Source organism: Pistacia vera, unplaced genomic scaffold, assembly GCF_008641045.1.
Source record: "Pistacia vera cultivar Batoury unplaced genomic scaffold, PisVer_v2 Contig507, whole genome shotgun sequence".
In the NCBI taxonomy this organism is placed as follows: Eukaryota; Viridiplantae; Streptophyta; class Magnoliopsida; order Sapindales; family Anacardiaceae; genus Pistacia; species Pistacia vera.
The window spans coordinates 387088-400489 of record NW_022196343.1 but is presented as its reverse complement, the minus strand read 5'-3'; the positions used below and the strand labels follow the sequence as shown (position 1 = coordinate 400489).

Sequence of the window (13402 nt, the reverse complement as noted above, 5' to 3'; positions counted from 1 at the left end):
ACTTTCGTCTTTGGCCGACCAATGAGAATTGGTTTTTCATGCACTGTAAGTCTATTCTTTCCGCGAATGCCCGACTTTCGCTTATTTCCTTGTGTTTTTCTCAAGTCTTCCCCGCTGAAATTTCCAAGTCAACTGGCGTGTTTTACTTTTGAAGAAGAAGCAACTCTGCTTCTATATTGAGAAGAACCATGAAGAAACGTTAAGAGCTAGAGAAGTTTGGAAGAATGGCTCGTTTGTGTTGTGTTTTGTTGTTTGTTGTCTTTCGTCTTTTACTTCTTGGCTTGGCTGAAGAAGAAAAGGGAATCAATAAAAAATGTCCAAGTTTCTCTTGTGGTTTACTCGGCGAGATCGGCTTCCCCTTCTCCAATCGAACGCATCCCGAGTGTGGCTTATGCATAGTGGATGACTGTGACAAATCGTTTCAGAAGATTCAACTGGGGAGTCATGGGCCACAGTTTTATGTTTCAAGCATCTCTCAGGATAATATGGTCACGGTTCGTGAGCAAGAATATCCAAATCAGTTCAACAATAGTAGCTGCGGATCCTTAACAAATTTGAGTCTTCCTATCACTCCTTTTCTCTCTTTTGAAAATCCCTACAACCAAAACATATTCAGATGCCCCCTCCATTATGTAAAGCCCACAAATTCCGGTTTGGTTTGCAATGACTCCAAACACTTGTTTTTATACTATCTCCCAACTACTAAATTGCCAAGTTCTATATCTCAATCATGTTCACTTATTCCCTTCCATGTGATTAAGACACAACACAGTGTTGAATTTTACAATTTGTCAACTAATGAATTCGCCCTGGAAGTAAATGTGACAAAAGAATGTCATAATTGTTTTAAGGCGGGAGGGCAATGCCAAACTGATGGTGACGGAAAGTTTAATTGTTCAGTGACAGTAAGAACAGGTATTATAGTGAAGTGCTAGTACTCGTTCCCTGGGTACTACTTGTCTTACTTTCCATGTTTTACATGTTTTGCTTATTGGTTTCTTGTTCTAAGTTTACTAGCATTTCTAGTGCATTGATGTGAACTGCATTTAGTTTAGTTTAGTAACCATCTTTCCAAAAAACAATAACTCTTCCTAGCTTTTTACTTGGATAAGTCTAGTGAATTTTGATTGATTCCTTTCTGGGTTTGGAGAAAGCAGCTTAGTTTGCCCCACTGTGGTCTCTTAGACTTATAAAAGTTCAAGAGAGTTCAGAAGAGGGAAGGATACCTTCATGCTGATATCATGTTCTTTCATAACTTCAATGACTTGTTTTCTGTCACTAACTCAAAATCTGAGGTTACTTCTGTTGAATTAGTTCCTAGGGATGAGGTTGTGAATTGGAGTAAAGTTTCCCGGAAATATTTAGTTGCTGCACGCCTGCACCTGTTCAGTTGGAGAAAGTGAAGTTGTCGAAGCATGAATTTGTACAGAAATGGACTAGACACAGTTAGATACTGTCAGTAGAATAAAGTCCTATGATCTGAGTCCAGCTAACTCACAATTCTTTGAAAACTAATTCTAGGTCTAGGTGCCAAAGTAGTCCTTTCGATTTTCGAAGGTACTTCATAGACTTTGAAGGACACAAAAAAGATTAGCATGGTTCCTGCACAAGCTTAGCAAATAGCTACTCATAAAAGCAGAACACTAAGTGATTCTAAGCTAATAGATAAGTTGGGATTGAACCTTACCAGTTTCTGTGGTTGTTGATCGTTAAAAACCGCCGTGTTCGACCGGATTCTGTGGTGTGATTGTATTGCTTGCTGTTGCAGAAACCTGTTTGTCTGTTTTGTATGACTTATTTGTTCAGCCTTGAAATTAAACTCTGAGATACTAAATCCTCTGTCTCTATCAGATTTCCTTGTGCATACATTTTTTCTCTGCCCCGTTACCTACTTTAACTGCAAAGACTTTTCAAAGAAACAAGTTTGTCCTCAATTAATAGTCTTATCACAATGATAACTTGAATTTAAATCCTCTGCTTTATGAGACATAGTTAGAGAAGAAAACCTCTTCCAAATCAGATAAAGATTCTTCAAATGTCAATAGATTTCCTTGTGCTTACATTTGCTGCCCCATTGGCCATTGCCTACTTCATCTGGAAAAAATTTTCTTTATCACAATGACAACCACCTCTTAAATTTAGAGATTACAATGGCCCGATTTGCACATCCCTTTCTTTACAGAATTTGTTCCTGCCTTGCTTCGATTATCAGGAAAGTAATTAACCCAAAAAGCTACCTTATATGTTTATGTTTTTCTCATAGATGTCAAACCGGTTTTCTTTTTTCACCCCATTTTCTGAACTTCTGTTATATGACCACCAAGAGCTTCGCTTCTCCAAAGTTTGTGGACCATTTAGCAAAGTTTCTCTTTTGTTCTGTAATGAACAAGATGGGCAATCATTTTGTGGTAATTATGTTGTATATGGAGAGTAGATTTTGTGTTTCTTTTGGTCTTTTGTCTATACGCGTTAAGTAAGCAGTGGAGAAGACGACTTAAAGACTTTAAGCAAGTCAATCGTCAACTCTTTTTGTAAGTTACTAATTATTAGTCTTTAGGCCGACCAATAAAAATTGATTTTTCATGCACTGTACTCTGTTTTTCTCAAGTCTTCCCTGTGAAATTTCCAAGTCAACTGCCGTGTCTATAGTGAGAAGAACTGCGAAGAAACAGTCTGAGAATGATTGGATAAAAATGGGGTGAAGCAAAGAGTTCTTAACAGTATTACTAGTTGAGAGTTGTGGAAGCTGTTGCTGCTTTTGTTGCTAAATGGAGAAGTTTACAATGGGTCGTGCCTCTTGTGTGGTGTTCTTTGTTATCTTTCATCTTTTACTTCTTTGCGTTGCTCAAGAAGAAAAGAGGTGGAATTCAAGATGTCCACCTTTCTCTTGTGGTTTGCTTGGCAAGATCGGCTTCCCCTTTTCCAATCGGACGCATCCTCAGTGTGGGTTATGCATAGTAGATGAATGTGACACAATTTCCGAGAATTCAACTTGGGAAGCACGTACCATTGTTTAATGTTTCAAGCATCTTACAGGATAATACGGTTACGCTTCATGACCCAGAATATTTACTTCCCTTTGACAACCGTAGCTGCGGATCCTTAAAAAATTTAGCTCTTCCCATTACTAGCTGCGGATCCTTCAAAAATTTAACTCTTCCCATTACTCCTTTTCTCTCTTTTGAAATTCACAATAACCAAACAATTTTCAAATGCCCCCCCACTCATACTAAGCCCACAGATTTCGCCCTTCTTTTCTGCAATAACTCCAGGGACTCGTTTATCTATGTTGAAGGTTGATGCTGTGCTGGAAGTGGGTTGCCGAATGTATGTGAAACCTGGAAGAGTTTTTGCTCTGCATGGACTGCATGGGAGTGCTTCTCTTTTCAGTAGCTTAAGATGTATTGTAATTTAATGTTAATCTTTTGTTTAATGGCTCAGTTTTTGTAATGAAGTAGTTAGCCTTTTATGTGGTTTAGCTGAGATTAAGGAAAAGTGGTCTGCTGGTTGTTGAAACAGTAGTTGAAGTATGTTATATGCAGTTTTTGTCTAATGAAAAAGTGTGTCCAGTTTTTAGTTTTTCATCTCTCTTCTTTGAATAACCAGCATCACAAAAACGAACAATCTACTACCCCTCAAGATTTAAAAAATTGCCTAGTTCTCTACCTCAATGTTCACGTATTCGCTTCCTGTTCAATAAGACGCGTTACAGTACTGAGATTTTCAATCTGTCTACTTCTCTTTTCGAACTGGAAGTGAAGGTAACTAAAGAATGTTTTGATTGTCATTTGGAGGGAGGCCAATGTGAAACAGATAGCCAGGGGAACTTTAAGTGTTCTGGGAAAAGAGAAAGAGAAAGAACAGGTATGGCAAATTACAGTCGTCCCAGACTGTTAACCGGTTACATCCATGTCCTGTTTTTTCTTTTTTAAAATATCGGTTTCTTTGTTCTAAGTTACTATTTGATTTTCATACATTCATATGAGCTGCATTTAGTTTAATACCATAATTGCCAAACAATAACTTTTCTCTAGCTTTTTACTAGGATTAGTCTAGTGGATTTTGACTGATTCCTTACCCGGGTTGAGAGAAACCAGTTTACTAAGTCAGCAGCATGATCTATCATCTATACGAGTCTCAGATTGGCAATTCTGACAGTTCAGTGCTCAATCTTGTCTGGAATTCGGATCATACAAATATGGCCACAAATAGTTTTCATAATTTCTGCCTCAACTCCAGTACCTACCGTGCTGATCTAGTCCTTTTCCATAAGTGCAATGATCTGTTTTCTGTCAATTACACAAAATCTGAGGTTACTTGTGATTCCAACTGTAGTATGCAACCCGCAATACGTCTACTGAATTATTCCCTAGGGATGAGGATTTGAAATTGGAGTAAAATTTCCCGTGAATACTTAGTTCCTATGCTACACCTGTTTAATTAGAGGAAAGGGATGAAAAAATTACTAGTTTTGCTCATGTGAAGTTGTTGAAGGATGGATTTACACTGAAATGGATTGGACCGGACTGCAACCTATGCATTTCATGTTGGGATATTGTAGCCCATTTTCCTTTTTTTTTCCCATGTAAAATTGTATGCCTTTAGGAAAACTCTTTAATAAAGAATACAATTCTAAATAGGAATAAAATTATAAGAGTCCTATTAAGAATTAAAGTATGAATCTTATTAGGAACAGAATATCCCATATACTACCTATATTTATAGGAGTGAGAACTAATTCAAGGTTATGAGAGAATAAGAGAACACAGGATATTTGATGTAGGGTATAAAACACCATGAGGAAAATGTCTAAGAAACTGCGATCGTTTTCACTCTAGGTACTAGGTTGAGCGTAGTTAGAAACTAGGATGTTTCTGCTCTATTTTATGTACCAGGCTTAAGGTGTTGTGTACTCTTGTATATTATGTTCAAGAAATTATAGTGGATTTCTCTCATCCGTGGATGTAGGCAGGGAATGCCGAACCACGTAAATATCGTGTTTCTTTGTGTGATGTGATTTTAATCCTATGTTATTTATCTCGAATGTATGTTTTCCGTTACTCGATTTCCTAACATTTCAGATAGGTAGAGCTAAGCTGCACTGGATGATAATAAATTAGTCCCTATGAATTTCTAAGAAGATAGAATTACCATATCAGTAAAGATTAGTATGACGAATTGTGAATGGATGCTTTCCACCTGTTTATAGAACTCCTCTAGAGTAAGTGGCTACTCATAAAAGCAGAACACTAAGAACTTCTAGGTTACTTGAACATTTAACATTGAATCTTACCAGTTGTTATATTGTTGATGGGTAAAAATCGTTGTGTTCAACAGGATTCTGTGGTGTGATTGTATTGCTTGCTATTGCAGAAACCTCTGTCTGTTTTGTATGAATTGTGTGCTCAGCCTTGAAGTTCAATTTTGAGATACTAAATCCTCTGTTTCATGAGATCGCTCTGGAGGTAAATGTGACAAAAGAATGTCGGAATTGTTACAAGGTGGGAGGGCAATGCCAAACTGATAGCGACGGAAAGTTTAATTGTTTACTGACGGAGACAGTAAGAACAGGTATTATAGTGAAGTACTAGGACGCTCCTGGGTACTACTTGTCTTACTTTCCCTTTTTTACTTATTGGTTTCTTTTTCTAAGTTTACCAGAATTTTTCATGGATTGATGTGAACTGCGTTTAGTTTAGTTTAATAACCATCTTGCCAACAAACAATAACTCTTCCTAGCCTTTTACTTTTGGATTAATTTTTACTTGGATAAGTCTAGTGAATTTTGACTGATTCCTTCCTGGGTTTAGAGAAAGTAGCTTAGTTTGCCCCACTTCGGTCTATCATCTATATCAAACAAGAAACAAGATTGAGATTGACAGTTAATAAAAAGGATAAAAACGGAAACAAATGTAAATCATACATATTTCATATTTCTTTTTGTGCATGTGTCATTAGACTTGTAAGAGCTCAAGAGAGTTTAGATGAGGGAAGGATACCATCATGCTGATATTATCTTCTTTCATAATCTTTTATAACTTCAATGACTTGTTTTCCGTCACTAACACAAAATCTGAGGTTACTTCTGTTGAATTGGAGGATGTGAAGTTGTTGAAGCATGAATTTATACTGAAATGGACTAGACACAGTTGGATACTGTCAATAGAATAGAGTCCTCTGATCTGAGTCCAGCTAACTCACAATTCATTGAAAACTAATTCTAGGTCTAGGTGCAAAGTTGTCCTTTCGAATTTGTAAGATACTTGATAGAATTAGAAGGATACAGAAAAGATTAGCATGGTCCTGCACAAGCTTAGCATGCTATGCATGTTTCCTCCACCTGTATATAGAAACTTCTGTAGAGCAAGTAGCTACTCATAAAAGCAGACCACTAAGCAATTCTAAGTTAACAGATAAGTGTGATTGTATTGCTTGCTGTTGCAGAAACCTGTTTGTCTGTTTTGTATGACTTATTTGTTCAGCCTTGAAGTTCAACAACTCTGAGGTACTAAATCCTGTGTCTCTCATCAGATTTCCTTGTGCATACATTTTTTCTCTGCCCTGCTACCTACTTTAACTGCAAAGACTTTTCAAGGAAACAAGTTTGTCCTCAATTAATAGTCTTATCACAATGATAACTTGAATTTAAATCCTTTGCTTTATGAGACATGGTTACAGAAGATAACCTCTTCCAAATCAGATAAAGATTCTTGAAATGTCAATAGATTTCCTTGTGCTTACATTTGCTGCCCTGTTGCCTACATCACCTGGAAAGACTTTTCTTTATCACAATGACAACCACCTCTTAAATTTAGAGATTACAATGGCCCAATTTGCACATCACTTTCTTTGTAGAATTTGTTCCTTTCTTGCCTCGATTATCAGGAAGTTATTAACCCAAAACGCTACCTTATCTATTTATATTTTTTCTCTTTTGTTCTGTAATGAACAAAATGGGCAATCATTTTGTGGGTATTATGTTGTCGATTTTCTGATCTCATGAGAATTATAGAGAGTAGATTTTGTATTTCTCTAGGTCCTTTACCTATGCGCGTTAAGCAGTGGAGAGGACGACTTAAAGACTTCCAAGTAGGTCAATCGTCAACTCTTTTTGTAGTTACTAACTATTAGTCTTTTGGCAGACCAATAAAAATTGATTTTTCATGCACTGTACGTATGTGATTTACGCGAATGTCCCATCTAGCTCTTGTTTCGTTCTGTTTTTCTCAAGTCTTCCCTGTAAAATTTCCAAGTAAACTGCCGTGTCTATAATGAGAAGAACTGTGAAGAAACAGTCAGAGAATGATTGGACAAAAATGGAGTGAAGCAAAGACTTCTTAACAGTATTAGTAGTTGAGAGTCGGGGAAGCTGTTGCTGCTTTTGTTGCCAAACGGAGAAGTTTAGAATGGGTCGTGCCTATTGTGTTGTGTTCTTTGTTATTTTTCATCTTTTACTTCTTTGCTTTGCTCAAGAAGAAAAGAGGTGGAATTCAAGATGTCCACCTTTTTCTTGTGGTTCACTTGGCGAGATCGGCCTCCCCTTTTCCAATCGAACGCATCCTGAGTGTGGGTTATGCATAGTAGATGAATGTGACAAACAATATCCAAACCACGTGCCATTTTTTGATGCTGTAAACATCTTAAAGGATAATACAGTTACACTTCATGACCCAGAATATTTATATCACTTTGACGAATCCTTCAAAAACTTAACTCTTGCCATTACTCCTTTTCTCTCGTTTGAAATTCCCAATGACCAAACAATTTTAAATGCCCCCTCACCTATACTAAGCCCACAGACTTTCACCCTCTTCTCTGCAATAACTCCGGGGCCTCTTTTATCTAATTCTCTACCTCAATGTTCACGTATTCGCTTCCTGTTCAATAGGACACATAACAGTGGTGAAATTTTCAATCTGTCGACTTATAAATTCCAACTGGTAGTGAAGGTAACTAAAGAATGTTTTAACCGTCATTTGGAGGGAGGTCAATGTAAAACTGATAGCCAGGGGAAGTTTAAGTGTTATGAGAAAGGAGAAAGAGAATGAGTGGATTGTAATTTGACCGGACGCGGTTGTAGAAGGAATAGCGAGGGATTTTTTTATTGTTCAGAAGAAAGAACAGGTAACAAAAATTACATACATGTCCTGTTTTGCTTTTTTAAAATATCTGTTTCTTTGTTCTAAGTTACTAGATGATTTTCATACATTTGTATGAGCTGCATTTAGTTTAATACCAAAATTGCCAAACAATAACTTTTCTGTAGCTTTTTACTAGGATTAGTCTAATGGATTTTGACCGATTCCTTACCCGGGTTGAGAGAAAGCAGTTTAGTAAGTCGCAGCATGATCTATCCTCTATATGAGTCTCAGATTGGCAATTCTGACAGTCCTATGCTCAATCTTGTCTGGAATTCGGATCATACAAATATGGTCACAAATATTTTTCATAATTTCTGCCTCAACTCCAGTCCCTACCACGCTGATCTAATCTTTTTCCATAAGTGCAATGATCTGTTTCCTGTCAATGACACAAAATCTGTGGTTACTTGTGATTCCATTTGAAGCATGCAACCCACATACTTCTGTTGCATTATTCCCTAGGGATGAGGATTTGAAATTGGAGTAAAATTTCCCGCTAATACTTAGTTTCTGTGCTGCACCTATTTAATTAGAGGAAAGGGATGAAAAAATAACTAGTTTTGACTATGCGAAGTTGAAGATGGATTTACACTGAAATGAACTGGATTGCTGAAAAATTGGTGGTCGATGATTCTTTGTCTGGGTGAAATCTGTGCATTTTAGATAGGTAGAGCTAAATTGCATTGGATGATAACAAAGTAGTCCTTATGAATTTCTAAGGTGTGTAGAATTACCATATTGATAGAATTTAAGGTGGGTCTGACTCCTCACCTAATGAAGCTTTGTTGAATGGGATGATTACCCCCTCTTATATCTAATACTTCCCCTCACGGTCAAGCTCATATGTTAGGTCATGCCTATTAATGGAGGTACCCCTCACAGTCAAGCCCATATGTTGTTGAATGAGAGCATTACCCCCATGTTGTTGAATGAGAGCATTACGCCCTCTTATAAACCAGTAGGCTTTAGCGTGTCTAGTCAATGTGAAACTCCAACACTCCCCCTCACAATCAAGCCCATATGTTGGGTCATGTCTATTGATGGAGGTAGTGGCTAGCTCTAACTTCTCACCCGCTGGTTAAACACTTAATTCAACTGAATCTAGCTCTAATACAATGATAGAATTTGAGGTGAGCCTAACTCCTCACCCAATAAGACCTTGTTGAATGAGAGGATTATTCCCTCTTATAAACTAGTAGGCTTAAGCGTGTTTAATCGGTGTGGAACTCCAACACATATACAGTAAAGATTAGTATGACAATTGTGAGTGGATGCTTTCCACTTGTTTATAGAACTCTAAAGTGGCCACTCATAAAAGCAGAACACTAAGAACTTCTAGGTTATTTGAACATTTGACATTGAATCTTACTAGTTGCTATATTGTTGATGGGTAAAATCGTTGTGTTCGATAAGATTCTATGGTGTGATTGTATTGCTTGCTATTAAAGAAGCCTTTTTGTCTGTTTTGTATGAATTGTGTGCTCATCCTTGAAGTTCAATAATTGTGAGACACTTATCTGCCGCTTCATACATTCATAGGAGGTGGATTAGTTTAATAACATGACAAAAGACAACAATTGTTCTCTTGCTTTTTACTCGTATTATTCTAGTGGATTTTGCTTGATTCCTTACCCGGGTTAAGAGAAAGCAGTTTAGTTTGTCATAGCATGATAGGTAAATCCCCAAGTTTTTCATGATTCTTTAGTTTGTTCCTTTCAGTTCATCATCAACCTGAGCTGAATCTTATGGAAAAATTGTTGTTACTGATTTTTGGCCTATGATGTGATCGAATTGCTTGCCATTGCAGAGACCTGTTTGTCTGTTTTGTATGAATTGTGTGCCAATAAATCCTCTGTTTCATGAGAGACTGAGTTAGAGTAGGGAGCCTCTTCAAAAGCTAGACAGATTCTTGAAATATCATTAGGTTTTCTTCCCAACTTCAACTGATAACTACAAAGACTTTAAAAAGTACAAGTTCGTCCGCATTTATTAACAATAATGTTTAATTAACAACCAATCACTAGTTTTATAGTCCACATCTTTGTCGTCTTTCTCTCAAACCACGCCATGTCTAGCTTTTCCTCATACATGTCAAGCCCCTTTTCCCAATTCACACCTCTTTCTCAACTTTTGTAATAGGGCCACCAAAAACTTCTCCAAAGTTTGTTGACCATTTGGTAAAGTTTCTAGTTTGTTCTGTAATGAACAAGATGGACAATCATTTTATGGCCATTATGTTGTGAGCGTGCTTCCCTCAGCTTCAGACCTTACCATGCCGATCTCTTCTTTTTTGGTAATTGCAAAGACTTGTTTCCTGTCAACTACTTAAAATCTGTGGTTACTTGTGCTTTCAATGCAACCTACAGTACTTCCGTTGTTTTATTCCCTAGGGATGAGATTTGAAATTGCAGTAAATTAGCCTTTGAATATTTTCTTCGTCTTTTACTTCTTTGCTTGGCTCAAGAAGAAAAGAGAGTGAATCCAATATGTCCATGTTTCCATTATGGTTTCATGGGCAATATCAGCTTCCCTTTCTCCAATCGATCGTATCTTGAGTGTGGGTTGATGATTGTAGATAACTGCACTGATCTAGTTCGGATGATTTAGTTGGGCAAGGAGGGGTATTGGTTTAATATTTCAGCAATCTCTCGGGATAATATGATTCAAATTCAGTTTTGGCTGCAATAACTCCCAGCACTCTTAGATCGTCTACTCAAACCCAACTGATCATCTTCGAGGTCTTCCACCTCAGTGTTCACCTATTATCTTCTGAGTGAATAAGACTCAAAAAAGTGTTGAATATTCTGATTTATTTACAGGTTTTTTCTCTGTGGAATTGAATGTAACAAGCGACTATTATGGTTGCTTTTTTTGCGGGAGGGCATGGCCAAACGGATAGGGAGGGAAAGTTTGAATGTTCTGTGACAGAAAGAACTGGTAATAAAAAATTACAGTGAGGTACTAGGATTCATTCCTGCTTAAAAACATGTCCGGATTTCCCGGTTTCACAGATTGGTTTTTTGCTCAATAATCTGCGTGCGTTTATTTTGATTCCATGCCAAAACATTAGAGCCGTCACTAGGTCGAAGAGCTCAGATTGTCACAAGAAGATTATTATGACTTTTGTTACATTCAAAATCTTGACAAGAATTTGGATAATCTAATGCCATCTTATTTGTAATTTGCTGCAGGAGATGAGAAATTGGGATTGAAGCTAGGCATCGGACTTGGTAATATACCTCTTTAACCAAATATTCTATTGAATTTACTTTCTGTTTATTCTTTGCTTCTATCACTAGATTTCCAGGGAGCTTGAATTCATCTCGAGAATTAATTTTTGGGGAACACGAGTATATGAATCAGATATTAAAACTGTACAAAAGCTTGAATTATCGTCTCTCAATTGTCTAAACTATGAGGCAAAGTTCCTATCAATCATTTGCATGTCCATTGACACAGAGAACCCATTAACATGTTATAATTGTTCTTGTCCTCTAAGAAAATTTCTTTGGTATTATGGTCTCTATTCGTGTTAAAGACATATCAAAAGTTGCAGCTAAAAATATAGCCATCATGTCCCTTTTCCTAGAACTTGAACTATTTCAGTTAGTCTTGCAAGTGATTCTTTATGTATATATACAAATATTTGTGGCATTGACGCCCTTCATATTGACCATTCAAAATTGTCTTAACAATTTGCCATCATTGTGTTCAGCTAATTCCTGTCTTCAATTAATTGCAGGCATCTTAGTCACTGCAACTAGCATATTGGTAATTCTGGCCTTTTACTTCTGGAGAAAATTGTCCTCTCAAATAATGTCATGGTTCTTCTGGAAGAAGAAAACAAAGAATCACCTAAACATTGAGGCATTTTTAAGGAATCATGGATCCCATTTTCCTAAAAGATACAGCTATTCAGATATTATAAAAGTGACCAATTCATTTAGACACAAACTTGGTCAAGGAGGATATGGAGGTGTTTATAAAGGTAGGCTACTTGATGGTCGCTATGTAGCGGTGAAGAATTTAATTGATTCCAAAGGTAATGGTGAAGAATTTATCAATGAGGTTGCTAGCATTAGTAGGACTTCCCATGTCAATATTGTCACTCTTTTAGGTTTCTGTTTTGAGGGTCGTACAAGAGCTCTCATCTACGAGTTTATGTCAAATGGATCTCTTGATAAATTCATAGATGAGAAGAATCCATTGAAGGTTGATCATCAATTGAAGTGGAGAACATTGTACCAAATTGTGGTAGGCATAGCCCGAGGGTTAGAGTATTTACACCGCGGTTGTAACATACGAATTTTGCACTTTGACATAAAACCTCATAACATTCTCCTCAATGAAAATTTTTGTCCGAAAATCTCTGATTTTGGTCTTGCTAAAATTTGCCCCCAGAAAGAGAGTATTATATCAATGACAGGTGCACATGGGACAATTGGTTATATTGCTCCAGAAGTATTTTCTAGAAACTTTGGAGCAGTCTCTTACAAATCAGATGTTTATAGCTATGGAATGATGGTTATAGAAATGACAGGAGGAAGACAAAATAACAATGTGGGAGTTGATAATAGCAGTGAATTATATTTTCCGCAATGGATTTATCAGCGTCTTGAAGTAGGTGAAGAACTTGGACTGCTAGGCATTTCAAATGAAGAAGATAAAGAATGTGTAAGGAAGATGATTATAGTGAGCTTGTGGTGCATACAGACTAATCCTTCGAACCGGCCAACAATGAGTAGAGTAGTGGAGATGTTGGAAGGGAGCATCAATTCCTTGCAAATTCCACCCAAGCCTTTCCTGTCTTCACCGGGATCAGCCCCAAGAGATTCTTCAATTAACCTACTAAGTTAAGTAGTTCCTGAAATGATGTATTAATCAACATGCATATCTTCATACTAAGAAGTGACTTCAGATGTATTAGTAAATTTTCAAATTTTTTCTGTTGATTAAAACCTCTGCTTTTTAACTCTGTTCTGGTCATAGGCACTAAATGATCACTGGCTTGCTTTGCTCCTCCACCTTCACCTCAACCCAAAACGCTAAATAATCATTATTACTATATATTTCTCTTGGACTCTTCAATGCAATTTTTGTTTGTTTAATGAGAATTAAGTGTCAGTTAAATGTACACTCTTCTATTACAAGTCTTCTTTCCAAGTCAATTGCTCAATTATCTAACCAAAGGACCAGGATCATCTCTGTTGGCTTTTTAGCTAAAGGTGTAAAGGGAAGAAGAAAGAGTCGAATGCAATGAA

At 36.9% G+C, this 13402-nt stretch overlaps 1 protein-coding gene and 1 pseudogene across 2 annotated transcripts; one reads left to right on the top strand and one right to left on the bottom strand.

Moving 5' to 3' along the window:
• Positions 1-13402, bottom strand: part of LOC116105887 — a 76210-nt pseudogene that overhangs the window by 30224 nt on the left and 32584 nt on the right.
• LOC116105884 (LEAF RUST 10 DISEASE-RESISTANCE LOCUS RECEPTOR-LIKE PROTEIN KINASE-like 2.1) lies at positions 97-13161 on the top strand. 2 transcript variants are annotated; one of them, XM_031392275.1, is made up of 3 exons: positions 97-915; positions 11333-11371; positions 11884-13161. In XM_031392275.1, the coding sequence occupies exons 1-3, from the start codon at positions 225-227 to the stop codon at positions 12996-12998; spliced, it is 1845 nt and encodes a 614-aa protein (XP_031248135.1). In that variant the 5' UTR covers positions 97-224; the 3' UTR covers positions 12999-13161. The 2 variants fall into 2 exon arrangements, 1 of the variants encoding a protein (XP_031248135.1); XR_004124174.1 differs by lacking the exon at positions 97-915 and adding an exon at positions 7294-8124 and having other exon boundaries at positions 11884-11959.

Coding starts and splice junctions, on each gene's coding strand:
- LOC116105884 (XM_031392275.1), top strand. CDS start 225: ATGGCTCGTTTGTGTTGTGTTTTGTTGTTTGTTGTCTTTCGTCTTTTA. Junction 916..11,332: donor TTCAGTGACAGTAAGAACAG/GTATTATAGTGA, acceptor AATTTGCTGCAG/GAGATGAGAAATTGGGATTG. Junction 11,372..11,883: donor GAAGCTAGGCATCGGACTTG/GTAATATACCTC, acceptor AATTAATTGCAG/GCATCTTAGTCACTGCAACT.